At 40.0% G+C, this 25,309-nt stretch overlaps 1 protein-coding gene across 2 annotated transcripts; it reads left to right on the forward strand.

Annotated features, from left to right (window-relative positions):
* Nucleotides 1-1,183: 1,183 nt before the first annotated feature.
* Nucleotides 1,184-25,309, forward strand: FAM204A (family with sequence similarity 204 member A). Of its 2 annotated transcripts, none has more exons than XM_053389066.1 (8): nucleotides 1,184-1,301; nucleotides 4,281-4,546; nucleotides 5,697-5,787; nucleotides 8,536-8,572; nucleotides 8,966-9,065; nucleotides 10,966-11,055; nucleotides 24,533-24,639; nucleotides 24,960-25,309. In XM_053389066.1, exons 2-8 carry the CDS (start codon nucleotides 4,283-4,285, stop codon nucleotides 25,009-25,011), a joined length of 741 nt encoding a protein of 246 aa, XP_053245041.1. In that variant the 5' UTR covers nucleotides 1,184-1,301; nucleotides 4,281-4,282; the 3' UTR covers nucleotides 25,012-25,309. The 2 variants fall into 2 exon arrangements, with proteins under 2 accessions (XP_053245041.1, XP_053245040.1); XM_053389065.1 differs by lacking the exon at nucleotides 1,184-1,301 and adding an exon at nucleotides 1,586-1,709.

Here is a 25,309-nt window from a genome sequence, read left to right on the forward strand (position 1 = left end):
TTTTCCCTTGTTGAAAAATGTGGTCTGGTTTGCTAATGTTCTTTTGTGTATCACACACTCTGCTACGGCGCAGGTGGGTAGATTAAAGTGAAAACTGGCACAGATGTATGATTTGCACAACACCCTGCCTTTTTATAGTTTGTGGCATTAAAATTTCCAGTAGTAGCATTAATAACTCCACAGCCTGTGCTTTAATTACGGTGCCTTGTTTTATGTTTGGGAGAATTCATGGCACATGACTCTTTCACTCATATAAATGATTGTTTGGATGAATACCAAGACCAGAATTTTAAATGAGAAAGGATGTTAGCTCTACTGACTTCAATAAATAGATCAGATGTCAAGCATTTAAGATACGGGGACTACTGTTGTGGCCAATTTGAGCTAACAAATGTATGTTTCTGTGCATGCGTTGAACTGGTGGGTCCAGAGTGTGGCGAATGTGCCATTAAGTGCTTGCTAGGGCACAAGGAGAACGGGACGACAGAAGACGAGATGGTTGGACAGTGTTCTCGAAGCTACCAGCATGAGTTTGACCAAACTGTGGGAGGTAGTGGAGGACAGAAGTGCCTGGCGTGCTCTGATCCATGGGGTCACGAAGAATCGGACACGACTAAACAACTAAACAACAACAACCTTTAAAGAGGAGGTTGTGCAACTGTTTCTGAAAAGACCACGCTGGATGCAGAAGCATTTGACAATTACCTCCTATTTCCTCTCTTTTGGAGGAAAGTGCTTGAGACGGTAGTGGTGGCCCAACTTTAGGGACTCTTGAAGGAAACCAATTATTTGGACCCATTAGCTAACCGGCCGGTCCTGGTGGTGATGGCAACGATGTTTTGAACATCACCAATGCAAAAGGCAGCTTGTAAAGGTTCTTAAACCTCTCTCGGCTGTCTTCACCAGTTGATTTTTTTCCCCTTTTCTTCTCTGCTTCATCATCATCGCACCTCCTGAATTTCATCCTTAAAAACAACACCGGTCCTCATTTTTGAATTCCGGGGGTCAGATGTATCGAAAAGAAGCTGCTTTCTTTATCTGAATGGTTTACACCAGCTCCTCTGTCACTTCCACCTCACGCCTGAAAGGCTATAGAAACGAAACCCGGAAGTTTTGTGAGAAAGCTATTAGGACTGCAGCCTTTGGATCGACAAACCCCACCCCTCCCCGCTTCGGCGGATGGTTGCTATGGGGACCGCCGAGCCGAGGAGCGCGGATTGGCTGAGGGGCGGAGTCAGTGCATTCGAGGGCGGGCTGTGCAAGGAGTTTCAAGATGGCCGCGATGTAAACAAGTGCGGGGGGTAAGTGAGGCGAGAAGAGTGAGGCGGCGGCGGCGGTTCTTCTCCGGCCTGTAGGACGTTATTGGGGCAGAGTTTTTGAAGGGAGGCCGGGGGAGCTTTCCTCCTCAGGTTGGCTGAGGGAGGCTGTGAGTTCTTCCTCTCTTCAGTCGCAGGTTTACGCGTCTCCTTTGTAGGAAGTCCCATAGAGTTCAGTAGGGCTTGCTCCCAGGTAAGGGAGGTGGGCGATTGTGAAGCTTGCCTTGCTCACGAGTAGTAGGCTGCCAATAAAACGGGTGCTATTTTCTCCCATGCCAACCCCTTTTCTGCCCGCTTTCCGTTGCACTTTAATTACAAGGCAATGCAAATCGCCAGCACCGAAGATCACGCCAGGCAGGAGGAGCCCCATAACCGCACCTGCCCTTCTCGAAGGTAGCTTTGTGGTTTTACTTCCAGCCCTGTACAAAGGGCGTGGAAACTCGTGAATCGATCGCCACAATCGTAACCGGGCTCCTAGGAGTAACGTATTTCACAGGACTGCAGAGAGAGGTGCTGCATAGAAGATGCAACCCTGAGCTGTGCCTGTTAGATAGGAGATGGGGAATCTGGTCCTCCAGATGTTTAGTATTTATTTATTGAATTTATATACCGCCCTATACCTGGGGATCTCAGGGCAGTTCACAGAATAAAATCAAGATATAAAACTGCAAAATACCTAATAAAACTAAAAACAACAACCCAATATCGCCCCCCCAACCCCCCCACATTTTAAAAGGGCATAGGATGTCAATCAGATCAACCAAAGGCCTGGTTAAAAAGGAATGCTTTTGCCTGGTGCCTAAAGGTTTATAATGAAGGCGGCAGGCGAACTTCCCTGGGGAGAGCGTTCCACAGATGGGAAGCCACTGCAGAGAAGGCCCATTTTCATCTTGCCACCCTCCGGACCGCTTGAGGAGGAGGCACACAAAGGAGGATGTTGGGACTAGCATGGCCAAGGCTCAAGGATGGTGAAAGCTGCAGCCAAGCTACATCTGGAATGTTAAGAAGTTCCCCCACCCTGGATTAGGCCAAGGTTAGATGCTGAATCTGTGGCAGGAAATTATTTTATTTTATTTTATTTTGCAAGTTTTAAAGAACAGCTAGTTGTTACAGCTGCATTCTTAAGCATAAAATCCTGTCTTATAGCTGGGGAACTCTGAAGTTCATAGAGATACAGTTTGACATGGATCAGGGAAAATAAGTACAGAGGACAGTAACTTAGCTACAGTCCTAACCTCATTTACCTGGGAGTAAGTCCCATTGAATTCTGAGTTAGGAAATGGTCATGATTTGTCTGTTAGTTTAAGTACAGCTTCTTCAGCAAGAAAACCAGGCCCTGTGCGTTTTTATTGAGAAGTGAGCCTCACTGGCTTCAGTAGGCCTTACTCCTAAGGAATGGTGTACAGTATATGATTGCACAGAATCCAACATATTAAGACATAGTAGAGAGTAAGATGAACTTCAAACAGCACAGATATCCACGTATACTTCCAACATTTTACAGATACAAATTAGAATACTCCTGAATATAAGTGTGTGACACCAGAGACTGAGAATCTGCAGCACGGTGCCTTTCCTTCATCATATTACAGGAAATAAAAACATAAACATGCTGTTTATTCTGTTTATTTCATAGATTTTATATACTGCTTGATTTCTAGCACCTTCAAAGTCATTTACAAAAAGAAAAAATGAGAAAATCAAGAAAAAATTACATGCAACAGTGGAAAATGCAAAATCTGTGCTGGGGATTATTAGGAAATGGAATGAATATAACTGGTTTATCATATCTACTGCTGATGACCTTCATCTGATGCCAAGTAGAGTGGCCCCTGCAACCTGCCATTCTTCACAGAGTTGGCATCTTGATAGAACCCAAGGGAGAAGCCACCAAGAAGCCCAGGGAAGGCTGCTGTGTAGACAGTGCCCTGACTTATGAAAGGCACCTGAGAATGGGCAGCCCCTAGACATCTAATGTGCTCTGGTCCATGGGGTCACGAAGAGTCGGACACGACTAAACGACTAAACAACAACAAAGACATCTAATGGAAAAAATGAGGGCATTTGTACTATGCACAGGTTTGTGCTCTGTTTTTAAGGCTGGGGTGGGTGGCTGCTCAGAAAGAAGCAGCTCTCATCCTTCTCCTGGTATCTGAGATCCAGAGAAAAACAGGAGGAAGAAGATCAGGGTGGCTTTATAATCCTGTTCCCAACTGGCAAAAGGGAGCATTGAGTGGCAGACAGTAGTGTCCCTGGGCAGGACAGGATACAGTTAGCAGCATACCCTGCCACACTTTGCTTATTTGTAAATCTGTTAGTGGCCACATTTGGAATACTGTTTTTTCACCCAATCTCGAAAAACATACCCAAATGAAGAAAGTTTAAAGCATCTGATATAATCCTGGGGTCCCCAGTGCTGCACCAGTGGGCAGTCTCAGGTCATAACTATTAAGTATATTTGACTTATGGGTCTTTTATGTTGCCCTTACACATGTGCCACTGCCACACACCCCTGCCCCGGCATCATACAATTATGGATTATGGCTGCCAGACCCTGCCAAAACACATCATCATAATATAGATATAAAACCACTGCTCAGTGTAGTTGCATAAACTGCCTGTTTGATAAACAGTAAGATGTTGGACATTAATTCTAATAAGCCTGTGTAAGCCACTTAAAACTTCAAATAAAAAAATGATTATTTTTGTAATATTGTATTTTTCTAATTCTCTTTTTATGTCCAAAGGATTTGTTTTCACATTCTGTTTCCTTGGATCTTAGAAAATCTGAATTCACTTTGACATTGATGAATGAATAGTTAAGAAGTAAGATGCACAAGAAGTTCTGACTCTGTTTTCATTGCTGCTGAAGAGACAGCGAAAGCCCTAAAGACATTTTAAATAACTTTGTTAAAGATTTTTCCACAGTGGTAATGTGTATGTTATCTTTCATTATGTACCTAGAGATGTGGAGTGGACTGTTACCTCCTGGTGTGAATGAAAGTGATGTTGACACGAGTTCTGATGATGAAGGAACATGGGATGGGCCTGGGCCTGAGTCCATCTTAAAAGAGAAAAGAGAACAAAAGGATCTGAAAGGCGTTCTGTCTTCTAGCTCTGAGATTCAGGAACCTGAAAGTATCACTGAAAGCAATCCTTTTACAGCAGTGGCAGATGAAGGACAGGAATTCCAAACATGTCCTTCTGGAGTTTCATTAGATATGTGGAAAGTAGGTATGATTACAACTCTGCACATGACTGATACTGTGTTTGGTGTAGTAGCTCTTATAGCTGATGTTTACGTAGGTAATCATTTTTGAAAGAACACGTTGAAACAAGAAGTAAAATTATGTTAAATGGAACACAGTCTCCATCTTAAGCTGTTCACCTATGGAGAAGAAAGGTTGCTCACTTAAATAGGAATGGAGGGAGGTGTGATTATTTCTCAAGATGTGTGCTGGTGTTACCATGGTTTATCAAGTTATGGTTTTGCGTCTGGAGATCATGGAATCAAACTTGAGGCTTGATTTAGTAAGCAGGTTTGGCTACTGTCTGTTGATCTTTATCAAAGTTTCCTAAAATGCACACTCTCCCTTCTCTTTTGCTATATTTTCTAGCAATTATAACCTGACCATCCTTGAGTACTCATACTTTATTTTTCAACATATTTCATATTTGTTTTATATCTTCTCCGAGTCCAGAAAACAGCTCAAGCAATTCTGCATGTCCAAATGGATTTGGGAATTAGGTATTTGAAGCAGCTGCCCCTCATGCCATATAATGAACATTTTTCACACTGGGAGGGGTTCAGAAGCAGTTTGTGATATGGCATGGTGAGGCAGTCTGTTTTTCAAAGAAAAAAAAGTAAATCTCCTTGGCTATGCCCAAACCTTTAGGTATGCTAAGGGATCTTTTTGGGTTCCAGCCTTTATGCAGAAGGTTGAAATTGACTCCGAAAAATATGCCTGCATAGTTAATGCAGGAAGTGGAAAAATCACATAGAGATCTGTGTAGACTGTCAGTGTAGTCCTGAGGCTTCTTGCATGTGTTGAAGCTGAGATAACTGCATAGAGATGCTGTGCATGCATTGTTTTTCCTTTTCACTGCCATGTCATTAACAGCATACACATTTCCCTTGCGCTCATGCAGCAGCTACCATGAACAAGGAAGTCCATGTTGCTTGGGAGTTCCATGTCCATTTTAGGGTCTGCGGGCTCTGATCCTTGCCATTTTGGACCTTTGAATGCAGCTTGCTTCTATCGAGAGTGTTTTATACAGTAGATTTCTGTAATAAGTTGGTTTTGTACATTCAGTGACTTCACTGTAAAAGCAAACAAAAGAACATAGTGTTTCTCAGTATGTGTTTTTCTCTTTCAACAGAAATTTCAGAGCCTGCAAAAGAAAAACTTTGAAATGAAAATCCAAGCCAGTCACAGTGACAGGAGGGGAAAGAGAAAGCGTTCCAGAAAAGGTGTTCTGCTTAATTAACAGAAGTCTTGGGAAATGTTGTTGTTTAATAGCTGAAAACATTGTGCTTAGTTGAGTCCAAAAATGGTTAAAGCATGGATTAGGTGGCGGTAGTGACACCGCATACATTGTGGAATATTGAACTTGAGGATTTTTCTATAATTTGGTTGTGATTCAGAGGTATAAAACATAAATAACATTATTTGTTATGGTCAGGATCCAGAGAACACAACTAGTTCCAGGTATCCAAAGGACATCTTTCCAGAACAGCAGCGCACATGCCACAAGCAGATTATTAAATCTGAGAGCAATTTTAAAAGCAGTTTGTACTAAGGCAGGAGGGACTATACTTCAAAGAAAATGCCAAAGGCCTTTGGGCATGTCAGAAATAGCTCTTTGAATCTTGGCCCATTTATGTAGTGCTGCTGTACAGTGTTTGTCATTTATTCTTTCTGTGACCGCATTACATAGGTCATTCCAGTTTTATTGGAGAACCAAAGCGAGAGAGAGTGACTTGCCCACAGACTCCCAGTTGACTGAGCAGGGATTTAATTTCAAGTTTGGGTCTTGTACACTACTCCTAATTAAACCCCAGTGGTTCTCATGTGTATTTTTATTCTTAGGCAATTCAGCATTTTAATTATTAATGCCTTTTCAGGGTGGCATTTGAACTAGCACTTAGGTTTTTGTAGATTACTATGTGATTCAGCTCTCCAAACCTCTGTGCCCAAACCATCCTACTAAGCTTAGTTGTCTCCATCATAATTATTCTCTGTGGGAAAACTGGTTTATGCTCACATCTTGCCCCTTTGAAATCCTACCTCTATGCATTAAAAGGGGCTCTGTTGGAGGAACTAGGCAGCAGCATGATGGCAGAATTGATGCGCTGATTGGGGAAATGAAGAAACTTAGTCCATGTACCACCACCACCACCAGGGAGATGTCTTTGGGTTAGGGCTGGTACACTGAGACATGTTTAACTGAAGCCAGTAGAACTGACTTCTACGTAAATCGTTTGGACCTGAGTATGAAGGGGTTGTATAAATCAGTAAGAATAACATCAATAGTTATTTTGTACCACAGTAACAATAACTTCAAATAGCTATTTTGTACCACAGTAACAATAACATCAAAGTTATTTTGTATCACAGTAACTAAGCATGTAAGTTCCACAGTTGACTAGAGCTTATTCCCAGTTGTGTATGCTTTGGATATCTATTTAAGATACAGTGGTACCTTGGTTGTTGAACTTAATCCATTCTGGGAGTCCGTTCAACTCCTGGAACTATTCAAAAACCAAGGTGTGGGTTCTGATTGGCTGCAGGAGCTTCCTACACTCAATTGGAAGCCGCGGAAACTGCATCTGGAGTCCGGCTTCCAAAAAAGGTTCACAAACCAGAACACTTACTTCCGGGTTTGCGGCATTTGGGAGCCGCTTTGTTTGGGAGCCAAGCCGTTCAACAACCAAGGTACCACTGTACAATGAGAATAGTACAGTCTCAATCCAGTCTGATGCAGTTGTATCAGGGGGATTCCAGTGGAATATAAGACAATCCTGTTCTCCTCCCCTCCCTCCACAGCTACTCAGACCAAACCGTTTGTTATATGCATATTGGAGATGTGTATAGACCTCCAATTCCCTGTAAAATCAGACACATTCCAGCACATTGCTATGGATGTATGTGCACCTCTGTAGAAAAGGGGGGAAAGATTATATTGTGCTCTGTGACGGGGTGACTGTCCCGCCCCCTGAGGGGGGGAAAAGGCATCAGCTATTTTTTCTGACCTTAGTGAACCTTCTTCCTACTTGCCACTGTGCTAGAACCACTGTTTGCTGTAAAAAGAATTTTGTGGGTGTTATCAGAAGTGCATAGAATAGTTGCTGCACTGCCTCTTCCTTATTGAGTGCACTTCCACCACACTTACCTCTGCCTATTAACCTCTGCCCATGGTGCTTCCTGTAGCTTTGCTCCCAAAGAGATGTGATCTCTGACTGGAGCAGCCAAAGCATGAAATGACAGGAAGCCAATCAGATACGAGCTGTGATGGGAGCAGCCAAAAGCCAACAGCAGAGGGAGAGCCAGAGGTTGCCTGAAGCAATAAGCAGAGGGAGAATTTGTGAAAGATTGCCTGTTTAGAAATGTTGCAATATTGGTTCCAGAGACACTCTCCTTATGTGAAAATATGAGATCATTCCATCAGACTGTGTGATAAAATTAATGATTTGGCAGATGATAATAGTTGTATTGGAATTTGTTTTCTGTTCATCAGCAATTGATGAGACAACTGACATAGCCAACACTGGCCAGTGGCAATTTTGTGCATGTAAATCTCATCAGATTTTGAAACTAGAGAGGACTTGCTTGCTTTGTGGCAGCAGTGAATGATGCTGCCAAAGGAGAAGATACATTTCAGAAAGTTATGTCTGCAGTCCAACAGATGGATGCTGATGTTTAACAACCTTAGTGGCCTTTCTACAGATAGAGCACTAACCATGGCGAGAACTCAGAAAGGATTGTTTGCCCTTATAAAGAAAGTAATAGAGTGCTAGAGTGGTGACACAGGTGAGTTAATTGTGTGTCACTTCATTACCCTCTAGGAGAACCTGTGCACAAAACTTGAATCTGAGATGTGTGATAACAGTTGTTTCATGTATTAAATTTCATGTATTTCATGTATTAAATTTACTAAAAGTCAGGGTGAACAGGAATTTATAACAAATACAATAACTTAAAGTACTTTCTTTCTTCAGGTAAATTAAAAAAGAAAAATGAAGAAACAACGGAAAGGTATTTAAGAACTTTCTGTGATTTTAAATTTATTTTACAAGTATAATGAAATAAACATAACGTTAAGTTGCAGTGAATTTTACTTACTTTTGTGCCTTCAGTATATGAGGGATTATGGCCTATCTAATGAAAATATATGTACATATTTATATTTAGTGATATCAGGCTAGACTTCCTTAGTTAGTTAAGATGCCCTTGTATATCAAAAGTACAAAAGTAACAAATCTTGATTACAATCTAACTATGTAAAAATTTCAAAATATCAAATGTGTAGAAGCAGCGTTTTATTCTAAATACGTTCTTTAAAAGGACATTTTAATACATGTTTCAGTAATGCGTGTTTCTTTTCAAATGAAATAATAATCTCCTGAAAATGTTTTTCCCCCTTTGTAGCCAACAACCCATAAAAGAAAGCCAGTTGGAAGAGCTTACTCAGTATTTTGGAATCAATGATAGGTTTAAATCAATTTCAAGCAAGGAAGCCCCTCCAAAGGTGACTTACTATACCAAACTCCTAACTTTAATGTATACTTTGTTATTTTCTGAATAAAAAAATAGGCATAACTTACTCATACCTTTGATATGCTTTCTTCCAAAGTTACATTCTGAAGAGCATTTCTCTCTTTCTCTGGAATGTTATATTTGCCACTAGTGTTTTCCAAGCAATTGTTCACAACAATCAAATACAATGGTACCTTGGTTTACAACCATAATCCATTCCGGAGGTCCGGTTGTAAACCAAAACAGGTTGTAACCCAAGGTTGTAACTCTTGCCAATGGGGCCTCTCCCCCAAAATTGGTTGTAATCCAAAAAAAGGGACACACACTTCCAGATTTGACGTGGTTGTAATCCAAAATGGTTGTAATCCAAAGCGGTTGCAAACCAAGGTACCACTGTATCACAAAACACTTTTTTTTAAAAAAAGTTCCTCATTGTGGTATTTGTCCAGCCGCTGGAGTTCATGTCTGCCTTGCAACTGCACCCTCTGGCCTGGAAACCTTTGTTTCCCAATCCTAGATTACATGAGGCGCTGTGGTTACTATATCTAAAGACTGAGCCAGCAGTGTTTCATAGATGCGCTTCAGTTGTACTGTAGAGGAGATGTTGGTGTTGCTTTAAGTATTTGTGAGTCAACTAAGATTCAGACTGAAATTACAGAAAAGTAGAAAGATCTCCATCTTCATACAAAAACAAACAGCAATATTTTTTTCTTACAGAATAGTCCTTTACAGTGCTATCTTATAAATGTCTCCTCACAAGTAAGTCCCATTTAGTTAAATGGAGCTTGCTCCCAGAGAAATGGATATAATATTGAAATCAATGGGACTAAAGCATGCTTAACTTCCTCTCAATCCAGCCCATCTATGGCCAAAGAATTTTGTTCCATTTGGTGTGTTTGGAATAGGAGTGTAAAACCAGCTGTCCTGGTAATAAATAACACTTTATTTTCTGCTAGCCTTACATTATTTGTGTTGCATCTTACAAAAGCCCTAGAATGTTTATTAATGATCAGTAACAAATTATTTGTTTTCTGCTAGCAATAGATAACAAAATAGATGGAGTGACTAGCAAATGTATGTAAAAATAAATGTAAGTAAACTGAGATGCAGTGAATATCTTCTTAATTGGAAGATGACATTCTTCTAGTAAAGTCTTGACACATCAACTTGTAATCAGCATTCTATTTCCTTCCCCTCCCCTCAGATATATTACAAATAGAGTGTTCAAGAAAGATGAACCTAGAGTTTCAGGGCAGAAATCTATTACATTATTATTATTGCATTCATTAGTGGGCCTTCATTTGTAAATGTTAACTCAAGACAAGTTAGGATTTGCCTGTGTTATTAAAGCTCATTCTTATTGCTTGTTTTTAGAGATTAAAAATGTAGTCCTCTCCTCCTTTATAGTTGACAATTTGCAGGCTTGAATTCAGTAATATGGTAAAATAGTGAAGTGACAGCATGCCAGAATTCGTTTTTTGGATAAAGATAAGATCTAAGAATTGTGAAGACGCAGTGGTAATTGGCATTCTTCATATATTTGACACATACACATATTCAGGGAAGCTCCAGGGATGGAACAGATAAGTCAGATATTGAGATAAAATTTTATTGTGACAGGCGTAAACTAGCCTATGTAAATTTTTTTAAGTGCTGTATTTATCCAACACATAAGGTGGAACTAATACAATGATTTCTTCTCAAACAACCATTCTGTGGATATCTATGTACTTTAAACTACTTTCCAAATACATTCTGTATGCGATTTGTTACACACAGAAATTACAGCTCTGCAAGTGAATATGGTTTTGTACATATTGTGATATTGTTTTTGCAAAGTCCAGTTGATATTCTACTGGGAACTTTCCTTTTTGTCTTGATATTTCTTCCAGTCTGGCCTCGAAATCAGCATAGACAGATCTTTGGCTGAAGGAGATATTGCACAAGCTGAGGAACTAAGTGATAGATTAGCTACTCGAGAGGTAGGTTGAGCTTTTTCGAATATCTTCACACAAGTCTTATAATGTGGATTAAAATATGGTTATGGGATTGTTTCTGTTTTCTAATCCTTTACTTCTTTTTGGGCAGCCCTTTTTTCAGCTATAGTATATGGGGGAAGGGGATTCTTTGAGAAATGTTATGAATATAGAATGTTGTTGGGACAGACATCACCCTGAAGTCATTCAGGGGTAAAATAAACCATGGAAACATACCCAGAAAGTAACCATCTCTGTGGGACTTCACAGTTATTTTTATGCGACAGCAGTTCCTCACACCTGTTGTTGCTGCTATTACATTTTAAAACTCCTCCTCCAGGGGGCTCAGGACAGCATACGTGGTTCTCTCGCTTCCACCAACCATTTTATACCCAAAGCAACTGTGCATACCTGAGAGATGGTGAATGACCCTGAGTCACCCAGTGAACTCTATGGCTGGGTAGGGGGTTTGAACCCAGGCCTCCACACTGCTAGTTCAAAATTTCACGTGCCTTTGAATAAATTGCTGTTAATACTCAAAGAGAAGGAATAAAAAGTATGACATGTGGTATGGGAACTGCCATTAGGAAGTGTAGGGAGGACAATACCACTGACCTGTACATAAAGGCCAGTTGATGCACCAGTCCTGAAAGACCTACATTGGCTCCCAGTACGTTTCCGAGCACAATTCAAAGTGTTGGTGCTGACCTTTAAAGCCCTAAACCGCCTCGGCCCAGTATACCTGAAAGAGCGGCTCCACCCCCATCGTTCAACCTGGACACTGAGATCCAGCTCTGAGGGCCTTCTGGCAGTTCCCTCACAGCGAGAAGTAATTTTACAGGGAACTGAGCAGAGGGCCTTCTCGGTAGTGGCACCCACCCTGTGGAACACCCTCCCACCAGATGTCAAGGAAATAAACAACTATCTGACTTTGAGAAGACATCTGAAGGCAGCCCTGTTTAGGGAAGTTTTTAATGTTTGATCTTTTATTGTGTTTTCAATATCCTGTTGGAAGCTGCCCAGAGTGGCTGGGGAGGCCCGTCCAGATGGGCCGGGTATAAGCAAAGCTTTTTCTTTTTGGACTGTATTGATTCAGGGTGCAAATGCGGAGTTTCTATAATGGTCTTACATAGGATGAAAAATACTCATAGGTTTAGAAAAAGAAGATCAGTTCATCTGTTGACAAGCTATTTTTTCTGTGTGTAAGGAGCATTTTTAGAGGAGACCATTTAGGACCCCATCGGTGACCTGGCGTGATGTGGTCCAGGAATAGTTTTGCTGTTTAATGCTATTCATTTTATAAACTGATCCTAGTTTGCTGCATTTTTTATTGCAATTAATATCTTACACCTTAGCAAATAATTGTATGTTTTAAAGCTTATGGCAACCATTCACAAAAAGGTTAAGCTCAATTAAGCTGCTTTAAAATGAGTGGAAGCTAAGCAATTTCTCCAATTGCCCCCTTTGTGAAGAAGAAACATGGCCAGTGCTATAACACATGCTCTTGCTTCCCCATAATAATGTGTAGCAACATGTTTCAAGTTGGGATTCTATTTCTGGACATCAATGTGTGAGAGAGATAAAAAAAAGTTTGAGGGCTTAACTTAAAACAGCAACCCTATATATTACACTTGTGCTATGAGCTCCTTTCCTCAGGGAAGGTTGCCTTTCTTTCCATTTAAAAAAAATAATTCTATAGTATGAGAATACATAAGAGTTATGTTGGATCAGATCAGCATTCTGTTCCCACAATGACTAACCAGATGTCTAGGGAAAACAAACAGGACCTGCACTGGAGGTAATTCTAAAAAGACAATAGAAACAGCACCTGAGGGCGTTTGAAAGGGTAGATGCCGCCATGTGAAACCCTCAATTCTGACATTGTGCAGAGCAGACCTTATGAGATGGTATCTGCAGGATGTCTTCTACAGAACACAGTGACCAGTTGGATATATCCTGGACCTAAGCTGTATATGATGTTTTACACTAGTACCAGCACCTTGAATTTAGCCCGGTAGCTAATTGAGAGGCAGTGCAACTATTTCAGCAGCTGTCTATCATGGTGATATTCTGGACAGTGAGCAGCCAAGCAGACATATACATATTTGTACTAGCTGTAGCTTGCAGGTCAACTTCAAGGTTACCAGCACATGGAAAAACAGTGGTCATGCTATCCCAGTCCATAAACAACCATGACTGCTTTACCACCCAAAGCTGGCACAAGGAACTCCTAGCCACTGAGGTCACCTGGGTGAATAGTAACAGGTGGATCCAGGAACATCATCACAGCATGTATCTGCTCCTTCAGGGGGAATATGACCCCATCCAAAGCAAGTGGTTGACCAGTTATCCAGGCTTGGGAACCGTTTGCCCACAGTGCCACCACCCTGCTAGGATTCAGTCAGTTAGTTAGCTTTCATCCAACCCACCACTGAGTCCAGGCACTGGTCTAGCTCTCACATGGTATTTCCTAATTCAGATGTTACAAAGAAATAGAGCTGGGTATCATCAGACTAATACTACTTCACCCCAGAAGTTACAGCTGGCTCACATTTAGTGCTTGTCTCTTGGAGTTTGTTCAGTAAAAGGAACTTACCTTTCACTACTGGGTTTACTGAGCTTGTGCGTTGATGTGTAAAGAGCTAGTTCTTCTTTCCTTACCATACACCAAAGTTCCTAAATTTTAGAAATATACTCATTTGTCCTTAATATGTCCTTAATATGTGAAATTAAGGGCATTTGACTATATTTATTTCACACTAAGTTCACCATAGAAACAGATACTATAGGTGCCAATGACAAAGGGTAACTTAAAACTAGAAGATATCACCCATTTTTATTTTCTCACTAAATGAAAACCTGGGATGACCCGTATTTGTGGGTACAGCTGTTTAACAGTGTGATGGAATACGTGTTCAATGGATGAGTGTTCTTTGGAAATCAGGTGTATAGGTTTTTAATCAGTGGTATTTTCTTTTTCAAGAAGCAGTAACTGGAACCTGCTGATAAAGCCTTTGCTTTGAGGCACAGATCCCAGAGTCCTTAAAGCTGTTTCCTCCCTTAATAAGTGAAACTAATTTTTGATGTATAACATTTATAAGCCTGTGAAACTGATAGAACAGCATCAGTATTGGGGAGGAGGAGGAGAGCCAAAAATAAAAAGATGGCTAAGAAGAGGCTATGAAAACATGCTTTTAAAAGCTAGGGAATGCCAAAACATAGTTGTCTATCATTCTCTCACAGAGAGAACCAATTTTTATAGAATGGGGTTGCCTCAAATAAAAAAGGGATGTAAAGAATGTACATAATCTAGAGCCAGGCAGTGTAGAATGAGCAATATATATTTTTGAGATATGGGCAATTATTTGGCTCTCTGCAATGGGGCACTTGTTGCAGTTGTATTTGGGTGCAGGCAGTTATGCTGTGGCACTGCTCTATTGTTTTTCAGGTGTTTAGTGTTCTGTTGATGCAATAGAGTGTGTCAGGAAATGGTTTGATATCCATAGGGCTGTGGGTATCTGCCTGCAGACACTTGGAAGAGTCTTAACTGTAAACTTCTCTCGGGACCTTCTGGTATCATCTTGAATTGTCTTGCTAATTTCTATTTCTCCCTGAGATTATAGGATCACGGTGGACTTGGTTACAATATCTGGTACACAGGCAGCAACCATTTTAGGCATGTTAAATTTATGCCCAATTGCTGATGCATGAGTCCTTTTGGACCCAGATGAGAGGTGGCAGAACGGTGTGGGGCATCCTTGTACATGCTTTGCTGTCTCCTGTGGGGGCCTGGAACAGAACTGCCACGTGAAATAGCTGTCACCTGCAGTGTTGTCAGTTCCTAGTTATAACATGGATTATATTGCACCTGTTTGTGCTGGTAGAAATTTCAGTCATGTTCACAAAGCAAGGGGGCAAGATTACTGTCAGAGTCATTGATGTTTCCATGTATTTCTCCAACATCAATATAATGAAATCGTGGTAGCAGTTAATGAGGGACTTCATCAACAGCTGTTCAAAAATCTTGGTACCGTATTTTTCGCACCATAGGACGCACTTTTTCCCCTCCAAAAATGAAGGGGAAATGTGTGTGCGTCCTATGGTGCGAATGCAGACTTTCGCTGAAGCCTGGAGAGCGAGAGGCATCGGTGCGCACCGACCCCTCTCGCTCTCCAGGCTTCAGGAAGCTATCCGCAAGCCTTGCAAGCCCGGCGGGAGTTCCCGCGGGCTCACAAGGCTTGCGGGCAGCAGCCTGCAGCCCCCGTGAGTGTCCGCAAGCCTTGCGCGCCCGGCGGGAGGTCCCGCTGAGCGCGCGAGGCTTGGGGCGGCAGCCTGTCACCCTAAGCACGGGGAGCCCTCCAGAGGGCTCCCCGTGCTTCGGGCGAGTGTCTGCAAGCCTTGTGCGCCCGGCGGGAGGTCCCGCCGGGCGTGCGGGGATTGGGGCGGCAGCCTGTCGCCCGAAGCACGGGGAGCCCTCCGGAGGGCTCTCCGTGCTTCGGGCGAGTGTCTGCAAGCCTTGCGCGCCCAGCGGGAGGTCCCGACGGGCGCGCGAGGCTTGGGGCGGCAGCCTGTCACCCGAAGCACGGGGAGCCCTCCGGAGGGCTCCCGTGCTTCGGGCGAGTGTTCGCAAGGCTTGGGGCGGCAGCCGCAGCTGGGGGGGGAAATAATTTTTTTTTATTCATTCCCCCCCCCCAAAAAAAACGAGGTGCGTCCTATGGGCCGGTGCGCCCTATAGAACGAAAAATACGGTATATAATTCCTACTAGCTTGTCCCTGTTCTCATGTTTGATGGCACTCTCAAAGAACTCTAAATGGTTGGTGAAACAAGTTTCCACCAGTTTATGTGAGACAGAGTCAGAAATAGTTCTCTGCATAAAATTATCAGGTTTCCTTCATGATCAATATATTGTGAAACAGTTTCTTAAAATCCCTTACTTAAACCATAAAACAATATTCTTCAAATGTAATATGGAGGAATTCTCCCTTGAAGGTCAAGATGCACATGGTTCAGAGAACTGAGCTGGCAATGTAATTTTAATTGTTCATATTTTGTGAAAGTTGTGGGTTGTAGCCAGAAAGTCATATTCAGAGTAATAAAAATAAATGGACTTAGGTGTATTGAATACAGTGGGTCTAATCTGGAGTATGACTTAGTTGGATTCAACCCAGTAGGTTTAAAACTTTGTTTTGATTTCATGTGCTGTTCTTATTTATAATGGCATGGACTGTGCTCACACAGCATGATTTACCCAACCTCTTCATCTGTGCTGCAGCCTCAAGCAAACCCCGAAAAGCTACTCTTGAGGGTCCAGAATTACATGAGATGAGGTGTAGGGAACTGTAGCAGGAAGGGAAATTGGTGGGAATTAGAGGCCACCTTAAATCTATGAAAGTGTCTTCTGCTTGTACAAGTTCACTTTTGGATCCAAGCCAAAGTTAAGAATGCAGAATAATTAAGCTATAGCTAAATTATGTGAGGTTTCTTGTTAATCTTGGGTGTCACAGAAAATCGTACTACAAATTATTCATTTACATAATTATTCCTTTGGACGTGCTAAGAAATTTAGAATTCCAGAATTATACTGGCCATATAAAAGATACCCCATTTTGCAACCTACAGAAAGGCTTTAACAAGTTGTTATTAATCAGTGTAACTTTGATTAGTTTAAATTAAATAGATTGTTAAAGAACACTTTTACATCTCCGTGAAAACCTCCTGACTCTCTGGGCTGCTTAACAATTCATGTATTTAAATATTTTCTGAGTACTGTACAGGACTGACTATTAAATAATTTGAGCACATTTTCTTTTAAGCAATATAGTCTGTGACCATTTTTTAAAAGCTTATACAGCAGTATACTTACATATCTGCTACTGATGAATTCCCCCCAGCTTAGGTCAGCAGGGCCCACCTCAAACAAATAAGTTTGGATTGGCCTCAAATCTCCTCTGCTCTATCACGTTCCTAATGTCTCCCCATAACCCCAATGCTGGGGCTGGGCAGGGAAGGTAGAGCTGCTGTGCCCAGCATTGTCCATTGCTACAAGGAAGCATGGAGCTACAGTTTCCATTCTTCCTGGATTATCACCCAGGCATTCAGCCGGAAGCCTCTGCTGTTGGGAAGTCTACCTGTTGGGAAGTGGCTGGGGAAACCCAGGCAGATGGGTGGCGTATTATTATTATTATTATTATTATTATTATTATTATTATTATTATACCTGCCACTGGTGCTATCTCCTTCATCAGAGTAAGGTCAAGAAAAAGGGGCTCCTGGTGGTGTGGATTGGCAAGGACTGATGGGGATGAATCTCTAGGAAGGCCTCCAGCAGCCAAGGTTTTTCAAGGATCCAAATGGAGCATACATAGCAGCTCAGTTCCCAATACAGTGGAGCCTTGGTACTCGAACTTAATCAGTTCCGGGAGTCTGTTCGATTCCAGAAACCATTGAAAAACCAAGACGCAGCTTCTGATTGGCTGCAGGAGCTTCCTGCACTCAAGCGGAAGCCGTGTCAAACGTTTGGCTTCCAAAAAACATTTGCAAACTGTAACACTTACTTCCGGGTTTGCAGTATTTGTTCATCAACTAAGCCGTTCGAGAACCAAGGTTCCACTGTAGTTGGATAACTTCTCTGCTGCTCTGCTCATAAGTGACTCATGATTCACAACTTCTGTAATTTTCTATGGCAAGCTTGATAACTCAGTGCCATCACTATAGCTTTAGTTTTCCTTCAGTATTTGAACTGTTGAAGAAAAATATTTTTATTAGTAGTGGTACTTTAATTCTTCTATCATTGAAATTTGAGTGGTTACTTGTTTACTATGTGTGAAAGATCTCCTGCCCGATCCACCCTCAAAATACTTAATATCAAAAGTTTTTCAGTTACCTTGTGACTTAGTTCCTTTGCTCTGTTTTGTAATAGTGCATTAAAATTAGGGCAGTAACTTAAAGAGCAAAAGGCCCTACCATTTCTGACTTTTCCTGTGCTATCATTCCATTTGTTCACCTAGTAGTTTGCGCCCTTTAGTGTAAGAGATTTCACAAACAATAATTTGTATGTTCTTGTTTTAAATTTGTTCAGATGATTCATGATAATAAATATTATTTTAAAGTGTTCAGTCATTCCTGTACTATAGCCAAACTAGTATGTTTACTCTTCCATCATTCTAAATGTGTTGGATTGATTTTTATTGCCCTCTCTGTGATCCAGTCTGCTAATACTTAAATGAGCAGTCATTAAAAAAGGGGGGGTCAATTTTGATGATTGTGCACAGTAAGAATGTGGGTAGTGTTATCTTCATAAGATTTTCCTTCTGTACTTTTAAAGCCCCATTTTAAAGGGATTAATAGTTGTCAGATCCTACAGAGATCCTTATATTCAATGAACACATGGGGCAAAGTCTGGGAGTTATACCTACAGAAGACCCACTGAAAATGAATGACTGATGCTCTTTGCACAGTCTCTATAATTTATGTAGCAGATCAATTTCATTTCAGATTATTTTTCATAGACACAATTGATACACTGTACAGGGAATGGATGTGTTGTTGGCCATTGCAAATAGAGTTGGCAGTTTCCAGAATCACATACAAAATGTTCAGTAATACTTTACGTGCTCAAAGAAATTAAAAATATATATTAAAAAATGTAGAACAACCATGTACAATTTAGAAATGCCTTTTAATGTTAATGTGCTGGGGGAAATAAAGACAAATACAATATATTTGTGGCTAATTCTTCTGCCTTTCTAGTGAAGGTGTTTCTGAGTTTCTCTTCAATGAGGTTGTTTTCTCTTAACCTTTAGTATATGACAGGGGTTATCACCTAGGATTATATTCATATGCTCTCTTAATTATGTATATCTTCTTTTTAACAAACCTTTAAAAAAGATTTCAGATGTTACAAGTCTAATTAAAGAGACAAAGCACAGTTTATACTGTAGATTTTTTTCTGCAGTTCAATTAATCAGCATGTTTTCTCTTTTAATTAAAACCATTTTAGTAAATTAAAGCCCACAGCAAAACACATATATAATTTGTTTGTAATTAGCTCTTAATTGGTGGTAGTTGAAGCTTAGCACCCTTGGTTTCTTTCTTCATGATTGCCATTTTATTAGCAGCCAGTCATTAATTAATCTTTTTTTCTAATTAGCTTATAAAACTGTTGATGGCACATTATTGTAAATGTGATTTTAAGTTCAAAGCTTGTTAATAAGCTTTCTTACTTAGAAGAACAGAGATAAAGAAATTGCTGAAAACAGTACTACAGTTCTTTTTTTTAAAACAGCCTTTCTTACAAGGGGACTGTGTAAAACATCTAACAGCTTATGGTTAATTTTTAATGCTGTTTCTTATGAATGGAAGAAGTTACTTGCATATAAATATTTGAATCTAAAACAAAGCTCAAATATAGGAACAGTTTTTAATGTCCATGCTATATGACAGAGTTGTCCACATATACAGTAATTTGATGATTTAATACTCCTCTATAGAAACCCAACAAAGGTATTACAAAGTATTTTGTACTAGAAGTTGAACAAATCATTGACAGAAGACCATTCTCACTTGAAAATCCACTCAATATTCTTGTTTGCTTTATATAGTTAATATACATCAGCAATGGATAACATTCCACAACATAAAAGGGGAAAATCATAGCCGCGGGCAGAACCTGAAATAACTAGATTCATATTTGATGAGAAACTGTAATATAGTATTAAAAGGCTGTTTGGTTTCTCTGATAGACCACAGGATGCTTCAAGACTTGTTAGAATAGAGATGTTCTTTTAAAACCCCTTTGGGTTTAGCCTTTTATAGAACATGCCTACATATGACATTTCTGAATCCAGCCTTGAATGTCCTAGAGAGTATGTATTTTATAATGGGGTCTTTGAAATAAATCTTTATCTTTTGGTGGACTTTCATTCCACCAGCCCAGAGGCTCAAGGTGGCACCCAAAAGGTGAAATAATGTATAAACCTAACCATCAAATATAATAATACAAAATCTTAAAAGCAATACACAGCTCAAAACAGAGGCATCAGTCATTGGTCACTAAAGGCCAGCCTAAGCAAAATAGCTCTGCATTGCTTCCGGAAGGAAGCCAGACGTACTCAGAGATGCTTCCAAGAGGAAATGAATTCCATGGCCAAGCAGTTGCTGTGCAGACAGCTTGCTCCCTTGCCCTCAATGTTCTAACTTGGCGCATGAACCATGAGAGCATCTTCAGCGGATTTCAAGGGTTATGGTGGGTCATAGATGGTTCCCCTCCAAACATTTCATCAAGCATCTCAAGCTTTATTTGTTTTTTGTAACGTTTCCTGAAGTTGCAGTAAACACATTTTGCAGCTTTTAAGGTCGTCTATTTTCCTCTCTCTCCTTCAACTTTATTTACTATTTCAAACTTCAGCCGTTCCTTTGCTGCTTCTTCTTCTTTTTTTTAAAGGGTTTTATGATGCTGTGCAAGAAACACTAGAAAGGGATAGCTGACAAGGAAAAAATTAAAAATTGGATAAAAAGTAAATGAATAATGTCATATTACTAAAAAGATGAGAGGCTAATTTGTGCCGACTTTTTGCTAATTTTGTTCAAGCCTCAAAATGAGGAGCTGTCACCCGTTCTGTGTAGCACTGATGACAGTGCCAATGATCCATGAAATAAGCTGCCGCTGGCTTTGTTCTGATAAGAATGAACAAATCTGCACAATGTACGGCTCCCTGAATCTCATTTTCATACTTGCATGCAGGCTAAAAGAAATAAGCTGTTTGCAGGCTTGATTAATCAGACATTTGAGGGGGTTTTGTCTCTTTGATCTCTTTCGTCTCCTAGGTAACTTGCTTGACATTAATGTTGAGCTTGAGTAAAGACAATCAGGAATTGTAGACCAAACTGATATAAAAATTAAAGACCTTAGCACTTTAAGTACTTCAGTAATGGTTCCGCTTTACTTCAGAAAACATCTGTTTTCATTTAATTAAAGAACAAAAGCGAATAGCATAAATATTTTTCATAGAAACCTGTTATTCCACAAAAAAAGTTTTAAGTATGAAAATTGGTATTTTTAAAAAATATGTGCCTTCATATGGTTTGGCACGAGATGAGGATCCAGGTATTCTTCATGGCTATACAGGTTTTTTTTTAATGAAAAATAATGGATAGCAAGTTTGCCGTTATGCTGTATTAAGCTGCAAGAGCAAGATTTTTAAAATGATTATCTATGAACTTAAATTAGAACGAGTTTGCCCCCTAGAAAACTAACTTGATTTTAAAAGTTTGTCTCTGAAAAATATGTACTACATTACAAGGATGAGCCATAATATCTACATTACTTCCCAATATGATTTACACACTTTAAACCTATAAAATTGAAAGGATTTTTTTTAAAAAAAAAAATGTCGCAGTGCGTTTGCTTGAGGTTATGCAGACGCTTTTACAAATCTTCCAAGTGGCTGTAAAGATGAATGCCTCAAGGGTCTAGCCAGGGCCCTGCTTTTCCAACCAGCTAAAGCCCTTATCTTAAATCCAAGCAAAGTACCATTAATCTTTTTGAAAGACCTTTTATGGCTTTTAATATATCCCAAATTAGAACATTTTACACCCTTGGTTCCTGAAATGTGGTGATAAAAAGCCTTTAGAGCTTAATTTTCCTTACTGCGTGCTCTGACCAATTTGCAGTTCTTTGTGATAATGTTTAGACACCTTAATTAAAATGCAGCAAAATATTGGATGTTCTATATGGAAAATGCTGATACTTTGACTACACAAGAAATTGTTGTATGTATTTTTATTCATGTTTTATTGCTTCTTACAACATTGTATTTTGCTGTATTATCTGATGGCCTGAAACAATTTGTTTTAAAATATAAAACCAATTGACCAAGATTTCAGGGGCTTCTGTTAGGAAAGGAAGTGAGGCTGTATGTGAGGGTGTGGATGGGAGGGCAGTATGCTCACACTTGAATCAGACATGGCTGTGTCTGATTTATTCACTGCAGATTTGTCCTTTAGAAGTTGCATCAATGCAGTCCTTGCACAATAACATTAAGTCTGCAAAATAGTTCTCTCTCCCGTTCTTTGCAATAGTACGGGCTGCTTTAGCCCATTCTAGAACCATGCTTTGCCAAGTCTGTGTTACTTTACTCCAAAGATATCCAAAGAAAGAGGCAGCAATCCAGAGAATTTAGCCAGGCCTTATTAGCCGGGCAAACAAGTGCAAGCTAGCTAATAGTGGGTAAGCCACATCTGTGGTTACAGTGCCCAGATCAGGGTTAGAAGCTTGCGGGCATCCTAAGTACTTGAGTGAGCTTTATAGTTGTTTAAAATGGAGGAAATTAATAAATGGGTGTTCTCGGATATAAAAGGGGGTATCGGGGCAGTTAAAAAAATACTGCTCTTCTTAAAAAACAGTAACTTTTTAGGCTTTGCGGTGCTTTATTTATTTATTTAAACAGCTTGATTGTAAGAAAACCTAAGCGGTTTCCAAAAATATAATTATATGTTATATGCTGGCAGGGTTTCAGTCATGTCAGCCAGAGTGCTGCAGCGTTATACACTATCCACAGCTTTCGGATCAAGCACAAGCCCCACATAGAGTGCATTGCAGTAATCCAATCTTAATGCATATTCCTAGATACTTAGGTTGCTGTATGAATACAATTCCTGAGCCGTGATGCTAATTATCTGTGTTCTAGTTAAAACATAGTTCATAACTTGGGCAAGTTACTTCTCTATCCCCATTAATTTCTTCATTCAGCCCGGTTTTATTTATCTTTCAAATGTCCTACTTTTTTCAGTGATGTTGCTATAATAGTGTCAGTGACGTCACCTGATTTTTGGCATAGGTTTTGTCTACCTCTCAAGATAATCTCACCAAACTCTGCATGGGTGTTCCAGGAGTGGGGGCAGCAATCTTTGTTTATATTTGAAAGCTGGGCACCATTTTGAATCAAGATGGTGGGAAAAAATCATGACTTCACCAGATTTTTGACGGGAAGAATCCAGACTCACAAATTACACTATCTATTTTAAAATCACAATATTTTTTAGTTTCTAAAAGTTCCCAGGCACTCCCCGCTAGTATGTGTATATATGGAATTAATAAATATACATATATTCTTATGTCTATACCCCACCTCACCCCGCTTCTCTCCACAATCACCTGTTTCTTTCCTTTGGCTCTGCTGTCCTCTGTCATATGTTAAATGGCATTTTCAAGTTCAGAAGAAGCATGCCATAGAAATACCAGTTGCAGGGGCACAACAGCAGTGCTGGAGAGGGCTTGTTGCTGCCTTCATGCCATGTTTATGGGCTTCTCACTCTGGGAAACAGGATGCAAGACTTGATGGGTCTTTAGTCTAATCTAGCAGCACTCTTACATTCTTGTGGTACATCACTGGCAATTATGTAGGTTACCCCTGAGTTTGGTTAGTAACTTGGCTGAATCATCGTCCCTCAACACATATAGAACCTCTCTTTGTGGATCACTTGGTTCCCAGCCATTATATGTATTCCATCAGAGACTGGTTCTCTGATAACCCTGAATGAGTGGCCCTTGGATTTGTTTAGTGTAGGTTTAACTCACAGCTTAAAACTACAAGAAAAAGCTAACCTGCCATGGATTTGTTATCTATTGTCCTCGTCACACTGAACACATTTACTGAGAGAATCAGAATACTGAGATAAACTTTATTTGAATTTAATATTTCTGCTATTCAGAGCAGCTGGGGAAACCCAGCCAGATGGACGGGGTATAAATAAATCATCATCATCCTCATCATCATCAAATAGTATTTTTTCAGTTTATTTTCTTTTTTATATCTTTTTGTTGATGATGATGTCTTGTTGTTATTGTGACCGATCAAAAATATAATTTGGTTGTAGCTACTTTGTGGCCTCTAAAGGTGGAAAAGCAAAGTATAAATGTTTTGTGGAAATCAAATATCTGAAATGGTGCAGGGAATCATCTAAAAACCCAAGAAAATTGACTTTTCCTATGCCTATGCAAAGCCTGGAAAGCCCTAGTGGGGTCTCCTAAGCACTCAATTTAAAAAGTATAAAGAAGGCATGAATAGCCAAAGCAGTATATCCATTCCTGCTCAACTTCTAGAGAACATGTGCTGAAATAAAACTTCACAGCAACTTTGACTCTAATAGAACACCTATTATGGTGTTGTTTTTAGACGATTATCCCACCTAATTTTCAAACTGTGCCAAAACTAATTTGATTTCCCATGATTTACATCATGGCGGTTGGCTGCTAGGCAAATAAGGAACTTTTCTTTCACTGAAAATCAGAAGAGGCTTCACCTTCTTTCCACCTGTTGCTGAATATAATGTACCCAGAAATGTTCCATAGTAGATGCAGGACAGTTGAGTCAGGTACAAATGCTAAAAACATCTCAGACAAAGCTGCTTGAAAGGGGCGTTCTTTTTGTCTCTCTTTTATTTCTCCTGTGAACTCACTTGCTTATGTTCTTCTCTCCTTAGCTTGGTGTGAAAATTTCCAAAGCTGTTGCTTGTCGAAATTTTGTGAAAACAAAGCAAGATGCAGAAGCTTGTCAAGAAGCCCGGAAGAAAAAGAAGCTTGCATGGGGGTGGGTCATTGGCCTTCTATATTTAAGACTAATAGAGATTCTGAGTAAAATGTTTTCTGCCTTCAGATTGGCTTCTACTAATCCTTGTTTGCTTAATTTGACCTTGGCTTTTTCCTTGAGTAGTGCATCTGCTTAATATAGAGTCTTTACTACAGCTGATACATTATTCAAATGTTTATACTTTCCCTTTTGTGATTGCTAGAGTATTAAAAATCTAGTTCCAATATAGCCATTGCTGCTAAATGAAATTTGATTGAAAACTCCCTAAAGTGTACTTTGGTAGATACTGACATACGTTTTTTTTTCTTGTTTTTTTTCAGGTTTGAAGCCAAGAAAAGATGGGAAACTAAAAGCAACATGGGATACATGTAGTTAGTTGTGTCTTGGAAGGGGCGGGGGGTGACATTTAAATCTGAGGGGAAGTGTTTGTTAATATTGAAGATACATAAATTATGTTTTTCATTGGGTTTTATTTCCATTAGTTGTGCAGCTGGGGGAATCACCGTTGAGTAATTTAGGCTTGCATTCCATACTCTAAGTATCTCTGGTATGTCTCGAATATACTCTCTTTCGCCCTGGAAACATATCCAATTTATTTCCTTTCAAATATTCTAAAGGTTTAAATCTCTCGTTTGCCATGTAACTATTAAAATACAGTCTAGAAAAAAAA

The sequence above is a fragment of the Podarcis raffonei genome, chromosome 5, assembly GCF_027172205.1.
Source record: "Podarcis raffonei isolate rPodRaf1 chromosome 5, rPodRaf1.pri, whole genome shotgun sequence".
In the NCBI taxonomy this organism is placed as follows: domain Eukaryota; kingdom Metazoa; phylum Chordata; class Lepidosauria; order Squamata; family Lacertidae; genus Podarcis; species Podarcis raffonei.

Coding starts and splice junctions, on each gene's coding strand:
- FAM204A (XM_053389065.1), top strand. CDS start 1,589: ATGCCAACCCCTTTTCTGCCCGCTTTCCGTTGCACTTTAATTACAAGG. Junction 1,710..4,280: donor CGCACCTGCCCTTCTCGAAG/GTAGCTTTGTGG, acceptor TTATGTACCTAG/AGATGTGGAGTGGACTGTTA. Junction 8,573..8,965: donor AATGAAGAAACAACGGAAAG/GTATTTAAGAAC, acceptor CCCCCTTTGTAG/CCAACAACCCATAAAAGAAA.